This window comes from Alternaria triticimaculans (assembly GCF_023758025.1).
Source record: "Alternaria triticimaculans strain BMP 0046 chromosome Unknown scaffold_3, whole genome shotgun sequence".
In the NCBI taxonomy this organism is placed as follows: Eukaryota; Fungi; Ascomycota; class Dothideomycetes; order Pleosporales; family Pleosporaceae; genus Alternaria; species Alternaria triticimaculans.
In genome coordinates this window covers 47736-74034 of record NW_026055960.1, presented here as the reverse complement: position 1 = coordinate 74034, position 26299 = coordinate 47736, and the positions used below count along the sequence as shown (strand labels likewise).

At 40.8% G+C, this 26299-nt stretch overlaps 7 protein-coding genes across 7 annotated transcripts; 6 read left to right on the top strand and 1 right to left on the bottom strand.

The window, feature by feature from the left end:
* Positions 1-179: 179 nt before the first annotated feature.
* On the top strand, positions 180-1082 carry J4E78_002719 (uncharacterized protein; the record flags this gene model as incomplete). The annotated part of the gene is made up of 2 exons (XM_049363364.1): positions 180-513; positions 649-1082. 2 exons carry the CDS (start codon positions 180-182, stop codon positions 1080-1082), a joined length of 768 nt encoding a protein of 255 aa, XP_049224029.1.
* A 183-nt stretch (positions 1083-1265) lies between these two features.
* Positions 1266-2097, bottom strand: J4E78_002718 (uncharacterized protein; the record flags this gene model as incomplete). The annotated part of the gene is made up of 3 exons (XM_049363363.1): positions 1266-1588; positions 1665-1804; positions 1949-2097. The coding sequence occupies 3 exons, from the start codon at positions 2095-2097 to the stop codon at positions 1266-1268; spliced, it is 612 nt and encodes a 203-aa protein (XP_049224028.1).
* A 331-nt stretch (positions 2098-2428) lies between these two features.
* J4E78_002717 (uncharacterized protein) lies at positions 2429-3562 on the top strand (the record flags this gene model as incomplete). Its single annotated transcript, XM_049363362.1, has 1 exon — positions 2429-3562. One exon carries the CDS (start codon positions 2429-2431, stop codon positions 3560-3562), a length of 1134 nt encoding a protein of 377 aa, XP_049224027.1.
* A 2806-nt stretch (positions 3563-6368) lies between these two features.
* Positions 6369-7291, top strand: J4E78_002716 (uncharacterized protein; the record flags this gene model as incomplete). Its single annotated transcript, XM_049363361.1, has 3 exons — positions 6369-6483; positions 6536-7048; positions 7116-7291. The coding sequence occupies 3 exons, from the start codon at positions 6369-6371 to the stop codon at positions 7289-7291; spliced, it is 804 nt and encodes a 267-aa protein (XP_049224026.1).
* A 2019-nt stretch (positions 7292-9310) lies between these two features.
* J4E78_002715 (uncharacterized protein) lies at positions 9311-10545 on the top strand (the record flags this gene model as incomplete). The annotated part of the gene is made up of 2 exons (XM_049363360.1): positions 9311-9696; positions 9756-10545. 2 exons carry the CDS (start codon positions 9311-9313, stop codon positions 10543-10545), a joined length of 1176 nt encoding a protein of 391 aa, XP_049224025.1.
* A 2185-nt stretch (positions 10546-12730) lies between these two features.
* J4E78_002714 (uncharacterized protein) lies at positions 12731-13378 on the top strand (the record flags this gene model as incomplete). The annotated part of the gene is made up of 1 exon (XM_049363359.1): positions 12731-13378. One exon carries the CDS (start codon positions 12731-12733, stop codon positions 13376-13378), a length of 648 nt encoding a protein of 215 aa, XP_049224024.1.
* A 1186-nt stretch (positions 13379-14564) lies between these two features.
* Positions 14565-16274, top strand: J4E78_002713 (uncharacterized protein; the record flags this gene model as incomplete). Its single annotated transcript, XM_049363358.1, has 3 exons — positions 14565-14626; positions 14677-15520; positions 15573-16274. The coding sequence occupies 3 exons, from the start codon at positions 14565-14567 to the stop codon at positions 16272-16274; spliced, it is 1608 nt and encodes a 535-aa protein (XP_049224023.1).
* Positions 16275-26299: the final 10025 nt, after the last annotated feature.

The following is a 26299-nucleotide window of genomic DNA, read 5'->3' as shown; positions in this document are numbered from 1 at the left end:
GTGGATGGGACCTCGGGAATCAGGCGCCAAGAACAAGGGTCCTCAGGTACGCGAGAGCGAGCTGCATAGCGAGAAAAGGGCAGCTTGCTACATGCTTCCCTTGGGCCTCAGGCACACAAACCCCGGCACCTCACTTCTAACTTTGTTTCAAATCAGTTGATCGCAATTGATCCACGAACATGTCCCCCAAATCCAAAACATCCCAGGCTGCGCGAGCCGCGGCCCCCAACGACCAACGACCTTCCAAACCATCCGGAGGAGCGAAGAACGCATACCTCATGCTGTACAATGCCGTCTCCGCCGCACTATGGGCAGGCGTACTCTTCCAGACCGTTACTATCGGTGCAAACGAGGTGGTGAATGCACAGAAAGCGGGGAAGTTCTTTGGCAAGGGCGATTGGTTTACGGCCACGAAGAGGGGGTTGGGCAGTGGGAAGGTGTATGGGAATTTGGAGGGGTATACGAGGGGTGTGCAGACGGTTGCGGGGATGGAGGTGTTGCATAGTTTGGTCGGTATGTTTATCTACTCTCCTTGTCCTGTCTTCTGCGCTCGCGCCTGAATGGGTCTTTTCGCGACAGGAATCTTGGTTGTGCACATTGGGAGATGGATGTCCAGTGGCCTGATCAACCTCGCTAACAACATCACAGGCCTCGTCCGAGCACCCCTTCTGACCACCCTCATGCAAGTCGCATCCCGCTTCCTCCTCGTCCACCTCATCGCTTCGCCCCCCGCCTTCCCTCTCTCGACCCGCCACTCGCCCGCCTACAGCACCATGCTGCTCGCGTGGAGCGTGACGGAAGTGATTCGCTACTCCTACTTCGTCTTTTCCTTATCCGGTGCCGGGGTTCCGAAGCTCTGGACTTGGTTGCGCTACAACACCTTCCTCGTTCTATACCCTCTTGGTATCTCGAGTGAGTGCTGGTTGGTGTACCAGGCTATCCCTTTGGCTAGTGAGAGGAACGAGTTGTTTGGATACGCGCTTTGGGCTATACTGGCTATCTATGTCCCAGGAAGTTACATCCTGTTCTCGCATATGTTGGCGCAGAGGAGGAAGATTGCGAGGCAGAGTAGGGTAGCTTAATGGGTGATGGGTGACGATAAAAGCTCAGGAGAGAGATGTGCAGGCAGCTAGATGGAGAATATACATATAGGATGAGTCAAGCCTGTGCTTGGAATGCGGCAAAGATACAATGCTACGTGCGTCCGACAGCCCAAGCTGAGTGACTTATTCGCCAATTACATCGATCCATCGTTTCATAGATGCTTACTCCTTCCCCCCTTCCTTCGGCCCCGTCTGCGCATTCCTCTCCCCCACATCCAAAGCAACCAAAAACCTACTCACGCAGTTATACGCCGCGACCGTCGCTGTGATCTCTACAATCTCCTTCTCGCTGAACCCTACTTGCTTCAACTGCTCGAACACACTGTCTGGCACACGAACGTCTAGTGTCATGGCATCCGTGTATGCCAGTACAGCGCCCAGCTTCTCGCCTAAGTCGGCGAGTGGTTCCCGAGGTTGGGAGTTTAAGACGGCGAGGACTTGGGGTTTTGTGACGTCTTGGTGGAGGGTAAGTAGGTGTTTGAGGGCTGGGAGTGGGGGTAGAGGAGAAGAGGAGAAGAAGAGAAAAGAGATAGGGTAATATGGTAAAGGGGATATAAGTACCTTCAGCTGATTCGAGAATCGGCGAATGAGACTCCCATTCGTACCATGCCTTGTTTAGAACTGCAACGCGGCAGATGGCTGTTTCACGGATGGAAGTCGGTAGACTGGTTTTTGTGCGGATGGAGCCGAGGAATGAGTTCCTGGTCATCTCCGTCAGTTCGCCGCATTTCAAAGTGGATGTTTGATTGGAGTGTGAATGGCTGTGTTATGCGCCCGTCCATCGTGTGTGGACTAGGTAGGACAGCATGATATGGAAGATTGGAGCATGATGCTTTGGAACTTACCACCCGTCCGCGACCGGGGGAGCATGAAGCAATGTCCGGTCTAGAGCTATGAGGCCCTTCTCGCCTCGCCGTTGTCTGACGCGCTGCTCGACGGCTTTGTCTTCTTCGGACGTGAAGTTCGGCGGGTCGGGGACGTATGGGAGACGCATTGTGAGGTTGGTAAATCGATGAAATGTTCTTGTAATCGTGAACGTCTTCTTGTCGACTTATATAGATAAGGACTCAGTCTGAGTCAAACGCGTATGCTCCTCTTCGTCGAGATCGAGATGAGTCAAGCTGCGTGCTCGTCACTACATATCCCGAGGTCGGCAATAGAGCTGGAGCCGTCGGAACGCATTCCGAGCACTGAGCTGGCGGGGACGAATCACAACTCTCTTCGCTTACCACTTATCGATAACGAGACTTTCACCATCCTTTCCCACCTAGTCCGATGACTGTCGCACTCGGCTGTAAATAACAACAACACCAAGAACAAGAACCATGGCGCCCAATTCCAAGCTGAACGCAAAGCGCAAGGCGCAAAGAGAAGGAACCCAACCTGCGAAACCCAAAAAACCGGAAAAGCGTCTGACGAATGGCGCTAAAGGACCAGGCATTTCTTATATTCCGATTGAACTCCAGCAACTTTTGTTGAACATTTTCCGCAACTCGTTCGCGGAGAGGATGAGCGCGGATATCACGCCGCTGTTGCAGGAAGTCAAGGGCCATCTTTACAAGCGCGACTTTGCAACTGCATTTGGGAAGAAGGAGTATTTGGAGGCGTATGCGGCGAGGTGGAGTCCGAGTCGCGCGTTGGGATATTTGGATCTCATGTGGGAGTTGAGGGACGAGATATGGGTTGATGAGGAAGATGAGGAAGAGGATCTAGAAGGCAAGACCGAGCAAGTCAAGCCGAAGAACAGGAAGATTGTGTGTTTGGGTGGTGGAGCGGGCGCAGAGATTGTGACTTTGGGCGGCTTGCAAAAACTGATGTCGACCACATATTCACAAGATGGAGAAGATGTAGATGGTCCGAGAGGTCATGTGGAAATCACCGCCATCGACATCGCCGACTGGAGTGTGGTCGTGGAAAACCTTGCCAAACAACTCACGGTCCCGGCCGAACTATCGAAATACGCATCAGCCGCTGCGAGAGCCGCAAACGTCCCGCCTCTCAATCCAGAAGACGTCACCGTAAAGTTCAAGCAGCAAGATGTACTCTCAGCCTCAGCTGAAGAACTAACCGAGCAACTCGCCAACGCAAACCTCGTCACACTCCTCTTCACCCTGAACGAACTCTACACAGCCTCACTCCCCCTAACTCAAAAGTTTCTTCTCCTCATGACAACGATCCTCCAGCCCGGCGCTCTTCTCCTCGTCGTCGACAGCCCCGGAAGTTACTCTTCAGTTACTCTGAACGGCGCCGAGAAGAAGTACCCGATGCAGTGGCTCCTCGATCATACGCTGTTGAAGCAGGCCAGCGGGAATCTGAATGAGCGCGGCAAGGAAGAGATTGTTAGGTGGGAGAAGGTTAAAGAGGATGATAGTAGGTGGTATAGGTTGGATGAGAGATTGAGGTATCCGATTGAGCTGGAGAATATGCGTATGCAGGTCCATCTTTATCGGAAGTTGTAAGACGTCGCAATACCATCGGCAAAGATACAAAATCACCCTTTCAACGCTTCCCGTTCAGTAGCCATCACACATTACTTATCCAGCCGCCATCACGAAGCCGATTCATCCATTAAGTCTGACTCCGGTCACTATTACCACTCGCCTACGTACTGTTCCTGCGACTTGATCGAGGTACTGAATACCATCGAGCCTGCACGGCGTGGTTGTCAAGACATATTCCACCGTCTCTTCGGAGCTGGTCGCCTTATCCGCGATAGTGGCCGAACCTGCCGCACCACTATCACGGATGTTGTGTGTCAACAAGCGGAGCTTGAGAGGTCCGTTCCATTCGTCGCATCGCGTCCACGCATGTGACATGATAACCAGTCATCATGAAAAGCAATTTCACAAACCCCCCCTCCCTCTCACCCAACCCTAACCTCCGTACAACTCCACCCCCTCTCCCTCTCCCTCCCCTGCCCATAAACCTCCTCCGGCCTCCGAACCCCACTTCCCGAATCCACCCTATCCATCTCCATCCTCATACTCGATCTCGACAACTCCTTCGTCACTAGTATGCTCTTCAAACTATGGTTCTCCTGCACACTGCGCAGACTGATATCGCTGCTGCTTGCCGGGTTCCCAGGGCTGAGCTTGGGTGTTTCTCGTAACCGTGTCTTTTCGTAGCGGCGGAGGAGGATGGCGATGATGGGGACGAGCAGGAGGAGGCACACGATGGCTATTACGATGCCGATTATGGCGCCGGGACTGAAGCCATCGCGGCGGGAGCTGCCGTTGGGGATGGGGATTATGGCTGGGGGGGCTTCGGGAGTGAGGGTTGTGGTAGGGAGGGGGGCTGGTGCCATGTTGGTTTTTGTGGTTGTTGTTATGACAGGTTGATCGGTTCTTCGAGAGGATGATTGAAGCTGCAAAAGCGTTGTGTTTGTAAAGTAGACAGCGATGATAAGACGAATTTGTGTGTTTGGTGGTCGTTGTCGTGACAGGTTGTTCGGTGCTTTGAGTAAAAATGATTGAAGATGTAAAAGCCTTGTGTTCCCAAAATCGAGAAGAAGAGATGCGACGAGGGTCCAACTAGAGGCTTGATGTAACGACAGTATTGCAGTGAGCCAAAGTCCAGAGTATGACAGAAGAAAAGCGACAGGAACTACTTTCAATAATGAGAGAAAGGATATGCTGGGTTGTCAATCAAAATAGTAAGAACATGAGGGGTTTTCGTGCTACGAATAGCACCCCATTACGCCTTATTGTCACCTTCCAGAACATCCTTCAACCATACCTATCCCGACCAAATCGCAGCACCCGCTGACCACAAAGAGGTGAGGACAGCCTAGCGCACTCCGCGACCCTCGCTGTAGCGATCAGAATTGGCTGCGAGGCAAAGTTAGTGGCGTTTACAACTAGCCAATCACACTTCCTTCGCGGCTGAAGGAGGCGAACACCTAGGCCAGAGCCGCACGCCGCCTCGCCTCAGCCAGCGTAGGTTTGCGCTGAAGGATCAGGGTCTACAGCGAATAGTTGTCGCGAGGGATAGAGGGGTAGTGATGCCCTTTTGTGAGGCGCATGTGGAGGGACGTGGGGACGCGGTCTCGTTGGACCGGAGGTGCGCGAGGTAAGGCTTGCGCAGGTACGGAATGAGATGGTATTTGGTGAGGGGTTGACCGCTTGTTCGGCGCGTTTGATGAGTCTGCCGTGTATTTGATTGTCGTGGGAGATGTCACGAGGTTGTTGTGGAATGCCCAGGTGTTGTTGCCAGTTGCCAGCCGTGCATGCCCCTTGGTCGTAGGCGAGGCGGCAGGCTGCCCCTCATTCGCACCCGTCGTCGCGTTGTACTCTCATCTTCTACCAAACGTCTGCTCGGACACAACATTGCGCGATCCTTCCCCACCGTACATCGGATGTGTTTTGGACGTGGTCTGGACGAAGCTTCACGTCGCGGTAGCGGTGTCATTCTGATTTGAGTCCGACCGTATGTCTCGCGACGCGATTTTCGCTACCGCAACGCAACCCTCAGTTACCGGCGGTATCGCGCTGGTAGTACTTTGACACTCATTATGCAGCAAGGAGTTAGACTGCATTCTCTTCATCCGCTTTGACGATTGCGATACGTACCTGTCGTCCTGTTCTCGAAGCCGACCTCCACGGCATTACGGAAGAGACTCGTCCCGATGGCTTCCCAGGCAGCAGCTTGTCGCGAGAGGGAGTCCAAGAGAGCAATCTTCCAGGGATTGATAAATTTACCAGAACACTCCGAAAATCAAAGTATGACGACGACTTCGATGCGGGAAATAGTCGACGCAATCCAGAAGTGCGAGTGCGAGACCGACAGCGAAGCTCAATACGCGTATGCACGGTCCCCTTACCCGTATCCTTTCCGATACACGACTTGTGCCCCCAACCTGACGTTGCCGTGCGCTTTGCTATTCAATCGGCGGACCCATCATTGGCCAGGGTTTGCGTTGAAACAAAGGATCTGGGGCTTTTAGATCTCGCGCTTCCGCGGATCGACACCGGAAGCATGGCTGTGCGCCCTTCCCGGCGTGCATCACCTGGGATGCTGGCACTTCATTACTATCTATCCGGTCTTGGTTGCGAAGCTGGTACCACAAACTAGCAATAACTGTTACGCGTATACCATACGGAGGAAGGTGTTTACTAATGTTGCTTTTAGAACTGTTATACCTGGGGTCTTCAAAGAGATATATAAGACATGGCTCCATTCTTGTCAGTGGTGCAACAACAGCCTACACAGCGACTCAATTCGCTTCGTGACTACAATCCGTTCATCACTACTATCTTCCATTCCATCATGAAGTTTACTACCGTCTTCGTCGCTTCCACCGCGACGCTCGCCTCGGCGAAACCTCAGTACGATGCCGCACCCTCAGATCCTCATGCTTGGATGGCGGCGTCGCCAAATGACTGTATGTATACAGGCTCTTATGTGGAACGAAGATCTAATGACGATATCCGCAGTCCGCGGCCCATGTCCGATGCTTAACACCCTAGCGAACCACGGCTTTCTTCCCCGCGATGGCCGTAACTTCACTCAAGAGAATGTAGTCAAGGGCTTGAAGGACGGCTTGAACTTCAACACGTCTCTCGGTGCGCTTATGTGGCAGCAAGCAATCATTGCCAATCCCGAACCGAACGCGACTTTCTTTACGCTCGAACAGCTCAACGTCCACAATGTCCTCGAGCACGACGCCAGCCTGACGCGTACCGATGCGGCATTTGGCAACAACCACGTCTTCAACGAGACGGTATACAATGTATCGAAGCAGTGGTGGACGGAGGAGGTGGTAACAGCTAAGATGCTGGCCAACTCCAAGATCTTCCGCCAGTTGGAGAGCCGAGCAACGAACCCAAACTACACCTTCACCGCTTCCACCGAAGAGTTCAGTCTGGGTGAAGTCGCAGCGCCAATCATCGCCTTTGGTTCTCTCGAGGAGGGTACTGTCAACCGCACGTTGATGCAGTACTTCTTTGGTGAGTTCACCCAGTGCTTGCAAAATCGTCGACCGCAATGTTAGACCGGAAGCTAACATTAGAGCAGAGAACGAACGTCTCCCTAATGATTTGGGCTGGACGAAAAAGTCGGACGAGATCACTCTCATGAACATTTTAGCTACGACGAGTATCGTCCGCAACGCGACGAGTCTGCTCACCGGCGGCAACACGGCCGAAGACTCACCTCACGGCAAGCGCGATATCCACGGTGGGATGTTCTAAGATGGCGGGATGTCCTAAGATGACGGTCTGCGAAAGGCTCAGAACCAACACCACATGTCAGAATGTGTCAGCTTTCAATACGGCGCGTTGACGGTCTTGCTACGCGCATATACCGCAATTATCTCTTGCTGATAGCGGTTAGATAGATAGCAAAAATTCATTTATCTTCCCGATGTGCGCTTTTCGCTCATGGCGCGTCATGCCCTTCATATCGTGAAGTCGGACTTGCAGCGGTTCGACTGCTACACGCCGAATGAGATATGCTCGTGGTAAGGCCATGGACTTAGTCACGCGTGATACGTGATCTTATATTTCCACTTTTCTTTGCGGAGATTTCCCACCGCGCTTGGAGTGGAGCTGGGGTATACACTTAACTAATCCTCCAGGTAACTACCGCGTATCGGACTCTTCCCACGGTTTCGCGACTATGACGCAGCCTATACATCTTTCGAATTCATACACCTCGTTCCCGCCACTACGCATAGCCGAGGATTGCGTGCAAGAAGCACCTGCCAGCGATAAGGGAAGGGTAGCGCGGTTTGTGTCGACCGCTTGCGATAAGGGAATGTCGCCGAGAGCAAGCTCAGTGGACCCGTCGACACCAGATTACAGTCCGGATGAGGAAACCTACCTCATTAATACAGCGCAGGTTCCATGGCGTGTGACCTCTCCTACCTCCTTCTACCGCGACACACCAGGATCGCTTGCAGGCTGGCCGAGCGGGACGAACCTATGGCCAGCTCGTAGCTCTTCGCTTGCGACACTGGCTGTGAGAACGCCTTCCACGGTGTTGCACCGTCGCTCTTCAACGATCGTGGCCCGAGACCCGGACGAAGTTGACCACTTACCTCCAACACTTACGACATGCGCAAAGCCGAATGAACGATCGCCAGTCGACGATTCACAGGAATGGGACCCTCAAGACCCTTATACGTGGCCGATTGTCCATCTACCATTTCACCTTACGCCCAACGCAAGCGTGCCGTCGCACATCGATGAAATGCTTGTTCACGTACACTTCAAGGGCTTCGGAGCGAAATTGCTGCACGACCTGTTGTACAAAGCAAAGGAAGAGATAGAGACGGAAGAGGAGAAGACAAACATCGGACGTATGGCTTTTGACTTGTGGCCTTTCAACTTTACCCAAGATGGATGGTGGAAGAGTGTTAGTGGAATTTCTCCGCCAGATGTCATTGCGTGGAAGGTAACGCGACAACGAGATCAAGATTGTGGGCTTGGATACATATAGTACGACGATGATAGGGCGTTCTCCCCTGCCAGCACAAGGTACATGAGGCCGTACTTTGTCAATGTCGAGTTGTTTAGCAAGCATTGACACTGGCGTTGGGGCAACACAAGATCTGGACTAGCTTGGCGCATTCGGCGGCCGCCATTGCCGCTGCTCGGCCATCTCGATTACTGAACACTATCCTTCAACATCACATCACCACCACACCACCACCTGCACACGACTCGCAACAGCGCGTATAGAGATCCATGAATCGGATGTATAGTCCCTCGGTCAAAGTTCTCCTGGTACTACCTGGTCGCAATAAAGGCCGTCTGCACCAATGTCTGCATAGCGCAAAACCTCCTCTCACTTGGCAATGTTTTGAAACTCCGTCTGTGCGATCCATCAATCACATACCCACTGGCATGCGCCACCACGTGCGACATGAATAATTACCGCAAGCGAGTTGTGGGGTACAGCAGAGCTTGCTCATTCGGGCGCCTGTGTTACCGCGTCGAGGGTTGCACGAAGCGAAGAGTCGGAAATTTAAGGCATTGGTGGAGCTTCGACGACGGCGCATGCTCATCTATTACATCTTGGCGACTGACACGAGAGGTACAGAGGTACGGACTCATGACATGCGACAAAATCTTGGGTTCGCGAGATGCAACGGAGATTGATTTGGGAGTATATAGAGTCCATAGCCTGTTCGTTGTAGGAACCTATAACAACCTTGGCCTACCGGTTCCTCTCAATACCCATCTTGTATTATCCTACTACTTTTCAACATGCGTTCGCTGAGTTTCGCGGCTGCTATCGCTGCGCTATCGGCTTCTGCAAACGCCAAAGACATCTATGTTTCGCCAACAGGTCAAGGGACGGGTACCTCTGCCGCACCCTTTGGCTCAATCCAATCAGCCGTCAACGCTGCTGCGCCAGGCGATGTGATCCTTCTACGCGCTGGCACATACAAGCCCACGACAAACATCCAGATCACCAAGAGCGGCACCAGGATCCAGCCCATCACTCTCCGTTCCTTCGAGAAGGAAAAGGTCATCATCGATGGCGAAAGCATGCCCGGAACGCCGTACGGCCTGGATGAGTCTCTACCGAACAAGGAGCGCGGTGCTCTCCACATCGAGAAAGCGAACTACTGGAAGTTCTACAACCTGGAGTAAGTCAATCCATCTACCTCCTCACCCCATTCGTCTTGCATACTAACACAACGCCCAGGATAATCAACGGCCCATACGGCGTATACGCCCGCGACGCGTCGCACAACCACTACGAACTCCTCACCACCCACGACAACTACGAAACCGGTTTCCAGCTCCAAGGCGCCTCCTCCAACAACACCGTTGTGTACCTCGACTCGTACCGCAACCGCGACCCGCGCAAGAACGGCGAGTCCGCCGACGGCTTCGCTTGCAAAGAAGGGTCGGGCGAGGGCAACGTCCTGCGCAACGCACGCCTATGGGAGAACGTCGACGACGGCCTCGACCTCTTCATGTTCGGCTCGTCCGTCACGCTGGAAGAGGTATATGCGTGGGGCAACGGCTTCAACCGGTGGGACTTCAGCTCCTTCGAGGGCGACGGCAACGGCTTCAAGCTCGGTATCACGGATAACCCGCCTGCCAACCACATCGTGCGCAACTGCATGGCGTTCTCCAACGCGAAGAAGGGGTTTATTGATAACGGGAACCCTGGTAGCTTGACGGTTGAGCGCAATACCGCGTGGAAGAATGGTGATGTAGGCTTCAATTTCCGCAGCTCGAGCTCGGCTATGAAGAACAATATTGCTGTTTCGAATGTGGGTAGCTCGCAGGTTAGCCTCACTGCGTCGGGGATCAAAGTTACGGGCAATTCGTGGCAGTCGGGCAGCTGGTCGGATGCTAGCTTCGTGAGCGTTGATCCTGCTACGTTGAAGAAGGCAAGAGGTGCTGATGGAAGGGTTCCGAAGAGCGATTTTCTCGTGCCGAAGAGCGGTGCTGCTATCGGCGCGACTACACAGTCTGATGTTTGATCTTTCGTTTGCGCACTAGATGTCGTGCTCGTCGCGATGTTTTTCCCTTCTCGTTAATAGTTATTGCCGTCTGCTTGTACATATGTTCCTTGCTTCATTGCATTCACTACCTCAAACGGCCCTTTGACGTAGATTGTCTCCTTTGGATGGCTCCACCGAAATGTTTGATCAACCCAATACCGACTCCCGAGTGTACTCCGTTGCACCTCTTGACTTTGTTCTTCCTTTCGAAGTTCGTTATTCCGAAGCGTCGGTGTCGCTCTGTTCCGATAAAGATAAGTCGTCGTCGGTCTCGGTCTCTTCGGATAACAACGACTTGACGCCTACGTACGCGAAGATGCTGTTTTGAAGCGCCCGCATTTTCCCTTTCAAGTTATTCTCCCTCGCTGCATAAATACCATGTTTCCGCCATGTCTTGTTTGCCTCCATAGAAACCTCGCTCCATTCGACATCTTCGTTCCAACCCCATCCACGCTCGACCATTTCACTCCTTGTTTTCCAATCGGACTTGACTTCACGCGGATGAAGTAAGATGACAGTGCAGTGAATACCTCTCCTTTCGGCGTCGTGACAAAATTCAGCTAGCAGATCTAGCCACACGACTTCCCAATGATTAGGTAGGAGTTCTATGCGGATCGACCGGAGATGGGGACATGCTTCGCTGCTTTCCTCTACAAGACGGTGGAGCGCAGGTATAAGGATGCGTGGGATGATGCCGAGATCATGGGACATAAAGCTAGGTATCCAATGGCGTTGCAACCGTGTAAGCCAGAGCTCCTCCAAGGATGCTGGAAGAGCTTTCCACAACATATCTATGGTCAGCATGATCTCATCCTCGAACTGAACGGTGCATTCGTCATGGGTGTATCCCCAGATCATTTCGGGCGCTACTCGGAGGCGGCGAAGAGACTTGAAAGAAGTGAATGACATGGCGGGCGTCCGTCTATCCAAGAACTCCCACCATGGTTCTTCAAATACCGTACTGCCCTCGATCTCCTCGTAACTGAGTGCGAGAGTCTCCAGGTGGTCTTGATGATCTTCCAGACAACGCATGAGAAAGGGAAGCTCCGCCGAGCGCGACGTGAAAGGACCTCCCCTCTCGTAAAGGAAAGCTTTGAGTTTCCCCGGTATAGTCGCTTCGATCAAGTCTCGCAACGTATGCGTTGCCAGCGAGGAGGCTCTGAGCTCGATGTATTGCACGCCACAGGATCGCAGCTCCAGCTCGGCGAATGGATTCCTCTCCATCATATTGGTATTTTCATGGTCATCCCCAAACTTGAATGCGTACATGGAGCGAAGATTCGGCAGGTGGAAGAATGATGCCAGATATTCAACGTCGCCAGCATCAGAATCCCTGATGAACACATCGACAGGTTTTGGCAATGGGGCGGTTGGAGACGAGGAACATTCCGTCGAATTGAGTGACGCCGCTTTCTTAGCCTCAAGGCGCCCGGCAGACCCCTTGATCATTTCGCAAAAGAGCTTATGGTCACGAAATTCTCCGAGTTCCAAGTCTAATCTCTCCAGGTTTGGGAGATTCGCGACGAGCAGTGTGATAATGACATCAGCATTAGCTGCATACAACTTGATGTACATTCTCAGCGCCTTGGTTTCATCGTCGTAGTATTCCCGACATATTCGCTCTAGCAGTTGCTCGGTTTCGGGAGTTTCGATTCTTGGCCATGGCTTCACCTTGAACCCGTCAAGGCGAGGCGCGCTCTCACAACCTCCCCAACCTTCTGGAAGGGCAATGGACTTTACAAGCGAAGCAAAAGATGGATCGGCGAAAAAGCGGTGCGCAAGTGGGCGGAGGTGTCTCAGAGCTCCCTCCCCGCCTATGTCTGAGTTTAACGTGATATTCGCGTAGAGATGAGGAGTTGCGATGCGGTTGAGTTGCTTGGATACGCGGCATAAGTTTGCTAGTGTGCGTCGGCCGCATAGACTGACGATGGCATCGACGATCTCCTCGGATATGTTGTCGAAAGGGTGCCACATGGTGAGACGTTGCGATGTGCACTGTGTGCGGTGTGACGAGAGAGGATGGCCTCGGCGTTCACCCCTGGGGCTAGCCTATCGATAAGGCGCGTCCTTCGATAAGCAACGCGGCGCAGTCGTCAGCATAAGCAAACGCTATCTGCACCTCGTTCCATCACGATGCGCATACACATACCCGACTCACTACGCCATGTCTGAAACTGTAGCCTGGCCGCCCGCGAAAGGGCTCACCACCAAGATCGTCCCGCGAAAGGACGCCATCCTCACCATCGCCTACTCGACGGCAGTACACGCGCCGGCGTCGCTCGTATTCGATACCCTTCTCCGCGCCAAAGACTACGGAGCATGGAACACGTGGGTACCCGTCGCGGAGATCCAGTCGCCCGGGAACGATCTCGATTCGACTAGTCAAGAGCGTATGAGCATCGGCTGCTCCATGGAGTTCCATGTCATCATGAACGCGGATAAGCCAAACGACATTACAAAGACGCAGCTGAAGGTCGTCGACATCAGCACGCCCTCTGCGCCAACATCCTACCTCACGCCCGACCTCCTCGAAGACCCCTCGTTTACGGCCGATCTCAGCAAGGTATACAGGGTGAGTTGGACGGGCAACGGCGGCATGTACGGCTTTGCGCCCAAGCTGGAGCGCTTCCACGAGGTCATTGTCACCGGAGAGAACGTGTGCGAGGTCAGGACGTGGGAGATCATGACTGGCATGCTGTCAAGGGTTGTCAAGCTGATGATGGAGGACACGTTGAAGGGCAAGGTCGCCCTCTGGTGCGAGGATCTGAAGCGGTATTGTGAGAAACAACATAGCGGAGGCGCGGCGGCTTGAAAGTATCCTGTTCCACTTTGATCCTACGAGGCACCTATGCTCATATGATAGGAGAGTAAGATCCAGTAGGCGAGCGAAAGTACGGCCCAGAGCCCGCCATAACAGTCCGAAGCGACAGAACCCCCGATCCACCTGTACCCTAACCTCATGATATGAGCTGCTATCGCCAGCGATTGATCCCTCTATCGCGCACTCCATACTACTTGACGTGCATCAATGTTCAGCGTCGCAGAGTCCGCATCTCTCTTTTAAACGCGACCTTGGTAAGCCCGGCATCGGGTCCGGTGCCGCTTATGGACCATCGACGCTCATCGGTCAAGCTTCACACCACACCCTCCGTCTTCGCCCGCGCCTCTGCACGAGAAGCGACCGCTGTCGCGCACTGCGAACGTCAAACTGGGAAACTGAAGCGCCCGATCTCGAGAAACGCCGACTGCTCTCACGAAAATCTTGCCAATCGTCATCGGACAGCCTTGCATTACCGCGCATTCAACCGTCGGCAATTGAAGCGGGTCGGGGTTCAGGCCGATGCATCGTGCATGCCCAAGTCAAGTTAGCTCCTTCCCCAGAAAACCTTGACTCATGTTACGTCACCACCCACGATGCCGAATATCACGGCCAATTCGCTGCGTCTCATGACCGTATTCAATGGCGACAACTCGACGGGCATCGCATCCATTCATTGCATGCAAAGCTTTCGCAAGACTCGCATCAAAGGCTTCTCAAGGCTTTTGAGAGTGGTAGCCGCCTGGGCGCTAGGCTTGGTGCCGGCAAGCTTCAGGCAAGTGCACCGGCGTCTGTGCCAGGGCGGCTTACCGCCTCTAGTAATGCGCGAAGCATTCGGACCACTGTCGCGCGACTTGGCCGCGACTAACAAGCTATCGAGACCTTACGATCCACACATCCATGGTCGCAACTGGGGAGGCTTCCGCGTCCCAACCATGAAAAGAGGGGCCGACAATTGGGGCCCCATGGGAATCAACGGCCTCCGCAGGGTTAGACGACCACGCGCGAAAGTCACGATGTAACCCATCCATGCTCACGGCATCATGCTATAAGTACGCCCGATCCGCCTACGGGCTTCAAAGTTCGCGACAAGGTCTCCCGCTCAGCGAAGCATCGAAGCGCACACGTTCGCGATACTACACCCAAACAAGGGTCTGACGTTGCGAAGCCATTGCCCACCATGGACCAGATCTCTAAGTGGAATGTCGTTCATCGATATGAGAAGCGCGCATTGCTTATCGCGTATGCATTTCCCTCCAACACAATTGAGCCATCACTAACTCTTTCACCAGGATCAATTGTATCGCCGGTCTATCGATCCTATTCTTCGGTTACGATCAGGGAATGATGGGAGGTGTCAACACCGCATACGACTACTATACCCTGATGGGCTTCGGACACAAAGGCGCAGATGGCGGTCCAGTCGTGGACGATACTTTGCTTCAAGGCGGCATCGTGTCGGTATACTACCTCGGTACACTGGTGGGATGCTTGGTCGGTGGCTCAATCGGTGATCGCTACGGGCGCATCAAGACAATCTTTGTCGGAGCAGCTGTCGCAACGGTTGGCGCGTGCTTGCAATGCTCGGCCATGAACCACGAATGGATGATCTGCGCACGTCTCGTCAACGGCTGGGGTACCGGTATCCTCAACTCGATTATCCCTGTCTGGGCCACGGAGACTGCGGAGCACACCTCGCGCGGACAGTTCATCGCGATCGAGTTCACCCTCAACATCCTCGGTGTCGTCATCGCATACTGGCTTGAGTACGCATGCTCCTTCTACGGCGACGGCACTTCGTCCTTCATCTGGCGCTTCCCCATCGCATTCCAGATCCCTATGCTCATGGTCCTCATGGCCGCCGTCATGTTCTTCCCGGAATCCCCGCGTTGGCTTGTGAAGGTGGGTCGAGAGGCTGAGGGACGCTACGTTCTGGCTCGACTTCGAGGCGATACCGGAGAGGACAAGGAGAGAGCGGAAGTCGAGTTCCAGGAGATTGTCGCCTCATGCGAGTTGGAGCGCTCCAACTTCCGCAAGCAAGACTACTTCCGCATGCTGTTCGGTATCGGGTCGGGCAAGCTGCACACTGGCCGCCGCGTTCAGCTCGTGATTTGGTTGCAGATCATGCAGGAATGGGTAAGTTCAGACGCATGTTATTCATATCGACATCGCTAACTTGAATACGTAGGTTGGTATCGCTGGTGTCACGATCTACGCGCCCACCATCTTCGGCATCGCTGGCATGAGTCCGGCGAAGCGACAATGGATCTCAGGTCTCAACAACATCTTCTACATGTTTGCGACACTCATCTGCGTCTTCACACTCGACCGCATCGGCCGCCGCTGGACCTGCTACTGGGGCTCGGCAGGACAAGGCATCGCAATGGCCCTCGCCGGAGGGTTCTCGTACCTTGGACAAGAGGCGACAAAGCGCGGCGACACGAGCGCAGCGTCTTCATACGGAAACGCCGCCGTCTCCATGGTCTTCATCTTCACGGCCATCTTCGGCGCGACCTGGCTCACAGTCCCGTGGCTCTACCCCGCGGAGATCTTCCCCCTCGAAGTGCGCGCAAAGGGCAATGCCTGGGGCGTCGTCGGCTGGTCCATCGGTAACGGCTGGCTCACACTTCTTTGCCCTATCATGTTCGACTCCCTCGGCGAGAAGACGCTCTACATCTTCGCCGCATGCAACGCCATCACGATCCCCATGGTTTGGGCGCTGTACCCCGAGACAAACCAGCGCACGCTCGAGGAGATCGATCTGCTTTTCGCGTCCGACAGCATCTGGAATTGGGAGGCGGAGAAGAACTTCAAGGCGCTGCAGGAGCAGCTGCCGTACGTGGCTACGAGCCATGCTGCGAAGAACGATATCGAGAGGATTTCGTTATAGATAGATGTAGTATTTGTAGAGAAGAACTTCGCGAAAGTTAGAATTGTAGATTTATTCGAAGTACATTTCTGTGCCTGTTATATAGGTGTTATAGTAAGTAGATTACGCTTCTAATATATTATATAGTATAAGAATATAGCTTCTATAAATCTAAAATATTTATAAAAGGTATTTTTTTCTATAAACTCTACTCTAGAGAATATCTTAAAGCTACTAGATCTAAGTAATTTTTAGTAAAGATAATAAGTATTTAGAAAAAATAAAGAGTAGCTTTAAAGTAGTAGCTTTAAACTTTTTAAATCTTACTACTTAAAAGTTTAAATAAAATCTAAGTAAGCTATTTTATATAAAGAAATTATAAAGTTTAATTATTTACTTAGTTTATTAAAAGCTACTTATATTATAAAGTTATAGAATAAAAAGATTTAGAAGTAGATCTAAATATCTTTTATATAATTACTATACTTACTACTAGTATAGTTTATATATAGCTAAAATTTAGTACTTATAACTATTAGTAGTTTATTTCTAAGTATACTAAAATAGTCTCTATTACTATTACTTTCTATAAGTATATTATTATTATTATTATTATTAAAGTACTATATCTATAGTAAATATTAGAAAGAAAGTTTTACTAAATTCTATAGTTATATATAGTAATTATTTATTAGTAAACTAATAATTCTATAGTTTATAAACTAGTTTTAAAAAAGTAAAATCTATTACTAGTATACTAAAGAATATATAACTAAAGATTTTAATACTTTAGAAGTAGATAGACTAACTTTATTATATTAAGAATTAGAGTATAATTCTTAACTTTTACTAATAAATTACTAGCGCCTATATTAGCTATTAACTATATTTCTTTATTCTTTATAAGTATAATTATTAGTACTTAACTATTAAAGTACTTCTTAAGATTTTAATAGTAGTATTATAATTATATATACTTTTTTATTAATACTTATTTTACTCTATATACTATTATACGTAGTTATTAGAGTTATACTAATATTAGAGATTATAACCTTAAGAGAACTTATAGAGGTAGCGATAGCAACGCGTTTAAGAGAAAAATAATTAATATAGTAATAATAAAAAGCTTAATTAAGCTTTAGTAAGGTAGTAAGGTAATATAACTAGTAATAAAATTAGCTTTAGACTTACTAACACTAGAAGAACTTATAGAAGAAGTATAGTAAGAATATAGTTAAGAGCTTATTTAATATATATATTAGTGTAGCTTTTAGTATTAGATTTAAGCTACTATTTGCGTCTTTAATAAGTCTTTAGATCTCTAATTTTACTATAAGCTATAGAATAAGAATAAGAATAAGAATAGAGATAGAGATAGAGATAGAGAGTATATATATAGTAGAAGCATAATTTTATAAGCTAAGATTTTAGTATTTTATTACTTTATAATCTATAGCTTAGTTAGTTATAAGCTATTAAGAATATATAATTATATTATAATTCTCTCTACTATAGGTAGACGTTAGTGTTTATAAAATAGTTATCTTACTACTTTAAATTTTAAAAGCTTTAACTACTATACTAGAGGTAGTAGTGCTAAGAACCTAAGCCTTAGCCTGCCTAACGCCTACACCTCTAAATATAAGATTTTAACCTTTTTAAAATACGTCTTTTTATATACTAGTAATAGATCTTACTCTTTTTAGACTAGCTTCTGCTATAGAATTATTAGTTTACTAATAAATATTAGAAATTAAAGTTTATATATAACTCTAAGTAAACTATATAAATATATTATAGTATATTAAAAATACTAAGTCTATATATATAATTTTTCTAATTAGCTATCTTTCTATCTACTCTTTTATATAAGTACTTTTATATCTATAATATAATAGAGTTACTTACTATATAATATCTAATACTTTTTTTTACTAATTACTAGTTTTAGTATTACTATTTCTATAGTATATACTTATATTACGTCTACTACTTACTTTTATAAGCTTTCTATTAGAGTTAACTTTATTATATATAAAGTAATATTATATATAATACTAGAATACTCTATTACTCTATTATAGCTTCTAAAGCTATAGCTTTTTATACTCTACTATAAAGTATATAAGTTTTAGCTTAAGTTTAATTAATTTTCTTTTTAGTTTATTTATTAAACTATATATTATCTATATTATAAAATAAACTATTTATACTAATATTAGTGTAAATATCTTTATTCTATAGATATTTAGCTACTAGAAATAGTACTTTATACTTATAGCTCTTTTTACTTTATACTAAGAATAATATATTCTATATATTTATAAAAATTAACTAGTAGTATAGAACTATATTCTTTATACTAAAGCTATTATTCTAACTTTATTAGATTTATAACTTTTACTCTTAAATTCTATAAAATTTAGTTTATATATCTTTATATTCTAGTACTAGTTTTATAGCTTAAGCTAACTCTAGAAGCTTATTTAATACTATAAGCTAACTCTAGAAGCTTATTTAATACTATAAGCTAGCTCTAGAAATATATTCTCTACTATAATTATATTTAGAAAGTATACTTTATAGCGTAAGCTAACTCTAAAAGAATACTTAATAGCGTAAGCTAACTTTAGAAAAATACTTAATAGTGTAAGCTAACTCTAAAAGAATACTTAATACTATAAGCTATATATAGAACTACACTAGTAGTATAAGCTAACTCTAGAAGTATAGTTAATACTATAAGCTAACTCTAGAAGTATAGTTAATACTATAAGTTAACTCTAGAAGTACACTAATAGTATAAGCTAACTCTAGAAGTATACTAATAGTGTAAGCTATTTCTAGAAGTACGCTTATTAACGTAAGTATTATAACTTCTAAACTTATTTTTTACTATCTTATAGATAGAAACTATACTATTAGATTATCTTTATATTTCTAGAATAAAATTTAATATTCTATATCTATAAATTTCTAGATATTACTAAGTAAAGTTCTAACGTTATATATATATAAATCTCTAGATATTACTAAATTAACTTAACTTTTTATATCTATAAGAACCTATCTATTTATATATATAAATTAATAGAATTTTAATAGTAAAGTATACTTAGAATTATTTATTCTTTTATATTACTACTATTTACGCTAGTAAATTAAGCTAACTTATATTATCTATTAAGTTCTAAACTACTTTAAAGTTCTATTATATATCTTAACTAAAAGTAAGTAGATTTATAAAAGTTTAATTAATAAAGTTAGACTTTTTAATAAACTCTAGTAGAAGTTATATTAGTAGAAACTCTACTTTTATATAACTTATAAAGATTAGTTCTATAATCTTTACTATCTCTATAGTATTACTATTATAAATTATAACTATATTTATCTAGTTCTATAAATATGTAATTAGTCTCTATTTTATAAATAAATTTAGTACTTTACCTTTTAGTAGTAAGATAAAGATTTCTACTCTAAATCTTTCTTAGAGTATAAACTATTACTTTCTATATTTTACTTATCTATTCTATATATAAAGTATAATACTACTAATCTTAGTAAATAGCTACTCTTATACTACTATTACTATACTCTACTCTTATATACTTTTTAGATTAATTCTACTATATAAAAAATATTCTAGATATTTATATTTAGCGTAGAGTATTAATATATTCTAGTAATACTATATATTACTAAGTATATCTATAGTTTCTTTCTTTTATATAGTTATAACTAATCTTTAGATTTCTTTAACTTTACTTATAGTTAGTATATTAGTTAATATTCTACTTATATTAGCTTAGAATAACACTAGCTAGTTATTTTATATATTAGAAACTATATCTATATTATTACTTAGTCTAGTAGTTATATCTTCTACTCTAGTAGTTATATCTTTTATAATATTATATCTAGTTAATTTTATAGTTATAGATAAATAGAAATCTTCTTAATATAACTACCTCTACGTACTTAGAACTACTTTCTATTCTTATAAATAGTTAACTATAGTAACTACTTTTATATAGTTAATTATTTTAGCTACTTTACTAATATTTATATACTTAAATATCTTAGCTATATTCTAGTACTTAAGCTTATAATTAGAATATGTAATCTTATTTATTTTTATAGTAACTATATTCTAGAAATTTACTACTATTTCTACTAATATATAATCTAGTTAATTCTTTAAATACTTATTTACTTATTTTATAATTATTTTCTTACGTATATACTTAGAGAGATGCTTATAGTTTTTATTAGTTAGATTAGTAAAAGTATATTTTATATTTACTTAAGAATTATTATAAATCTACTAAACATACTAACTTTAGAGTTAATACTATATATACTATATATACATTGCGTCTATAAGTATATTTATTATACTAGCTCTAGAAGCTATAATATTAAGTTAAAAGCTAATTAAATACCTATATATATTTTTTACCTCTATTATAATAACTTACTTTAAATTCTATATATTAGTCTACGCGTTTTATATAAAGTACGCTTTACTACTAATATCTATATAGCTAATAAGACTATCTTTCTATAAATTACTTATAATTAGAAATAGAATACTATACTTATAACTATCTTTACTCTATACTAAGAGTAATAGATTCTATAAACTTATAAAGATAGACTAATACTATAAAAGTTTATCTATCTTTCTTTTATAAATATTCTACTAGTTAATATTAATTATCTTAGTATATAAGAGCTACTTATCTTTATATATATCTACTAGATAGCGCTCTAAAATAGTATATATTTAGTAGCTTAGTATTAGTACTTTTAAATAGAATATACTATAAAAACTACTATTTAGAGCTATTAGCGTTATTAAGTAGAATAAGTAATATATAGTTAACTTCTTAACTATATTCTCTACTAATATCTTATATAGTTTATAGTTTTATACTACTTTAAGTAGATATTTTATAAATATATTACTAATATAACTAATTATAAATATAGTATAATATACGTATAGAGTAATATTAGTATACTACTAGACTAGCACTTATTCTAACTATACTATAGTGTATTTTAGTAACTTAAACTCTAAAAGCTTTATCTAAGAATCTCTTTACTTTATTAGCTATATTCTATCTTACTACTTCTATAATATACTCTATATAAATAAAACTAAAATATAAGTATATATAGAAGTTATATTAATTAATTACTACTAGTAATAATAGCTATAGTTCTAGATATTATAAAAAGTTTATAAACTCTATTTAGAAAGTAGGCTAAGTTAAGACTAGTATTATTATAGTCTATAGTAGAAGGTTTATAATAAAGACTAGATTATCTATTAAAGTAGTACTTATATCTATAGTATTCTTAGTACTTTTATAATCTTACTTTACTATAGTTATATTTACTAAAGTTATAACTAGTCTTAAAGTAGTATTTATTTAGAATAGAACTATAAACTTTATATAATAAACGCTACTTATCTATAGCTATAGTAAATAATAGATTATTTAGTTTATATACTAATATAGCTTTACGCTACTTTTACTTTTTATAATTATAGTCTATCTACACTTTAGATCTATAATCTATATTAACTTAACTAAATTAAGTTATATTATCTTTATTAACTAATCTAGACTCTAAGTAAAGAAGTATAGAAGTACTTTATCTATAGACTTAATATTAAGTAATTTACGTATAGTAATATCTTTATATTAAGAATAGTATAATAATTATACTAGATATATATCTAGTAAAAAGAATAACTTAGATTTATAGTAATAACTAGAGAGATACTATAGTATAAGGTTTTTATATTATTATTACGCCTAACTTTATTATATAAAGAATTAGAGTTAGATTCTTTACTTTTACTAATAAATTACTAGCGCCTACACTAGCTACCTACTATATTTCTTTATTCTTTATAGCTATAATTATTTACACTTAACTATTAAAATATATTTCTAGATTTTAATAGTAGTATTATAATTATATACACTTTCTTTCTTAATACTTACTACGCTCTATATACTATTATATATTATTATTAAAGTTATACTAATATAAAAAGTTAAAGTTTATATATAACTCTAAGTAAACTATATAAATATTTTATAGTATATTAAAAATACTAAGTTTATATATATTACCTTTCTATCTACTTTTTAGTGTTAGTATTCTATATCTACTTTATAATAGATAGACTTACTATATAATATCTAGCGCTTCTATTTACTAATTACTAGTTTTAGTGTTATTATTACTATAGCGTATACTTATATTACACTTACTATCTACTATAGTAAGTCTATACTAGGTATTATAGATTACCTCTATCTACTTATAGTATATCTTATCTTAGCGTAATAAATTAATACTTATAATACTTTATAGTTTACTTATATATAGCGTATCTATTATTTTTCTTATTAACACTACTATATTAAACGCGTAGATTTTATTTTTTAGGTTTATATAATACTACGTAGATTACTCTATTTATATTATTATAATATCTATATAGATTACTCTATTTATATTATTATAATACTTATACTAGTTATCTTATTTATACTCTTACTATACCTACACTATTACTTTACTTAAGCTCTAAAGCTATTCTTACTAGTTACTTAATTTATACTTTTATAACGCTTATAAAGTTTATATTTTTTTAGTTTCTACTTTACTAGCGCTAGTTATCTAATCTTTATTACTATATTATTATATATATTACTATATCTTCTTTACTTTATTTTAACTATATATTTTTCTATCTATATTATTATAGTGTATATATAAATACCTTATTTATATTATTTAATACTAGTCTACCTAGCGCATAAGATTAGAGAATACTAATAGTTTTACTAAAATAATTGTATTACGTCTTACTCTATAGAAGACTAAGAGTAAGTATACTATATTTCTAGAGAATAACTTAATCTACTATAATAGAGTATTAGAAGAATAATATATATAGTTTTTTTTTATAAGTTATCTTAACTATATAGATTATTATATCTATTTTATCTAACTATATATATAGAGTACTTTTACACTATCTTACCTAATTTCTAATTTCTAATTATACTCTTTTCTATAGTTAGCTTATACTTCTACTATACTTATTCTTTAACTCTACTTAGCTTTTATTAAATATTAAATTCTATTTAGTTACTAATCTTCTTTACTAAAGCTTACTAGAATAAATAAATCTAGTAAAGATAGTTCTTACTAAAGTTTAGTAGTCTAATTATTATATTCTAAGGCGCTTATATCTATATTCTTCTTATCTTTCTTCTCTAAACTATTATTTTTATTCTTACTTTTATCTATTTTATAAATCTTACTATAAGCTATACTTATTACTATTTTAATACTTAGTATAGCTTTTCTAGTAATTAGTACCTCTTTAATACTCTTTAGACTTAGCTACTTTTCTAATACTTAACTAGCTTTATATATATTAGGCTTTTTCTTTTTTACTAGCTAAAGAAATAAGTCTAACTTACCTACGCGTAATATATATTTAAACTATTAGTTTCTAATTTTTTTATATAGAATAAAAAGTAAACTACTTTAATCTAAGTTTTATATAATTATATACTACTATATTACTAGTTTAAGTTTTACGTAAAATATCTTATAGTCTACTCTAGATAGTAAATAGTAGACTAGCTAAATAAGTTTTATAATAGCTTTACTCTATACTTAGTCTTTACTATAATAGTTATATATAATATCTCTACTAGTACGCTTATCTTCTAGTTAGATCTACTTTATTTTATATATATACGCCTATCTAAGTAATACTATTATCTATTATATACTAATATAGATAGCTACTATTACTATCTTATACTTTATATATATATTCTATATAAAGTAGAAGTCTTAGTTTACTTTATCTTCTAGTAAACCTTTAGATAATATAGCTATAACTATCTAGAATTACTTAAAACTTTAATAATTACTAGATTATCTAATAAATAAAGTACTTTATTAGCGCTAGTTTTAAAAAAACTATTAGATATTATACTATAAACTAGTGTTACTAAACTAGCGCGCTTTTACTAAAAATAAAGTTACTTTAGTATATAGCGTATTTATAAATATATAAAATACTCTATTACTATCTATCTTTCTACTAATTAGCTATATAATTATTATTTTATTTCTTTTTACTATATTATTATAATCTTCTTACTTTTTCTATAGTATATCTACTATAGATATTAATAGCTCTATTAGATAGTGTTACTTTATTTATAAGTCTTACTAGATTACTATTCTATATACTTCTATCTATTAATTATTATTTATAACTATTATTATATATATAATTTTCTATTCTATTATTATATTCTATAGTAAACTATTATTCTTCTCTCTTTCTTTATTTTTCTACTTTTTCTTTTCTTCTCTAGCTACTATATCTTTCTCTCTAGTAACTATATCTTTCTTTACTTTATATTCTACCTCTTTTTCTACTTTTCTATTTATATTCTTTTCTATACTTTTCTTTACTTTCTCTTCTACTTCTTAAATAACTTTTTCTTTTACTTTCTTTTTTACTATACTTTACACTTCTTTTATAATAGTTTTTAATATGCCTCTCTTTATATTATTTTCTCTAACTATTTCTTTATTATTTTTTTCTTTTTCTTTTACTATTATATTAATAACTCTTACACTAATAGTTAGATTATTTTATATATATTAAAGATATAACTAAATAGTTATACTTCTATAGTATCTAGAAATAACTAGTTTATTATTACTTAACTCTACGCTATCTTTATTAGGCTATATAGATAAGTTACTAATAGAGTTTCTACTAGTTAAACCTTTATTATAGAAGTTACGTTTACTATTTTTTATATTCTACTACTTTTATTATAATTACTTTATACGTACTAAAAAAAACTAGTTTACTTAGCTCTAAGCTACGCGTTTTCTTAATAGTACTACTTAGAAATGTAGTTTTTATACTAAAAGTAGAATACTATTTTTATTCTTAGACTTATACTCTATAAACACTATTAATATATCTTTATCTAAGTTTTCTAGAGTCTTATTCTATAGTTTATTAATTCTATCTATTAGTATAATTATATTATATACTAAGTCTATCTAAAATTTATTATCTCTATACTTTAGTATCTCTTTTACTAGCTATATAGCTACTAGAAGTAAATATACTATAAAAACTAGCTTATAAAAGGTATTATTCTCTATAGTAGAGATAACCTAACTAGCTAACTATAGAAACTTATCTCTATTAGTAGAGCTTATAAATACGCGCGTAAGAAAGTATATATAGTATTAATTTAGAGGTTTATAAGTATATATATTATAAAAAGCTATATTTTAGAAAGCTTTATTACTTTTATATAAAAAGCTTTATATACTACTATTAAAGGCGCTTATTACGTTTATAAGAATCTTACGTATATTAGTAATAGAATATATAGATATTAGTAGCTATATTATAGTTAATAGAAAGCTAGTATATAAGTAATTATATTTATTTAATAATATACGTAAATATAATAGTAAGAATAGAGTTTATAGTAATACCTAGATTTACCTAGCTACTAGAGCTTATACTAGCTCTAATATCTAACTTATAGTACTACGCCTTTTTATATTAGACTACGCGTTATATACTATTACTATATATTTTATAACTTATATTTAATCTATATATAATCTATAGCTTTTAAACTATAAAATAACTTCTCTAAGTATTTAATTATTATATAACATATTATATTCTTATATACTACTTCTACTACTTTATAGTTCTACTAGTATATATCTATATATATTTTAATAACTTTTATAAACTACTTATAGATATTACGTAGCGCTATATAATTATACACGTTACTAAAAAGCTTAATACTATTACTTACACTAGCTATTTAGCTTTAAGATTTAGAATTTTTAAACTTTTTTACTATATTATTTTATATATAGATAGAGTATATCTAGTAATATAATATACTTTAATTCTAGCTTTTTATAATTAA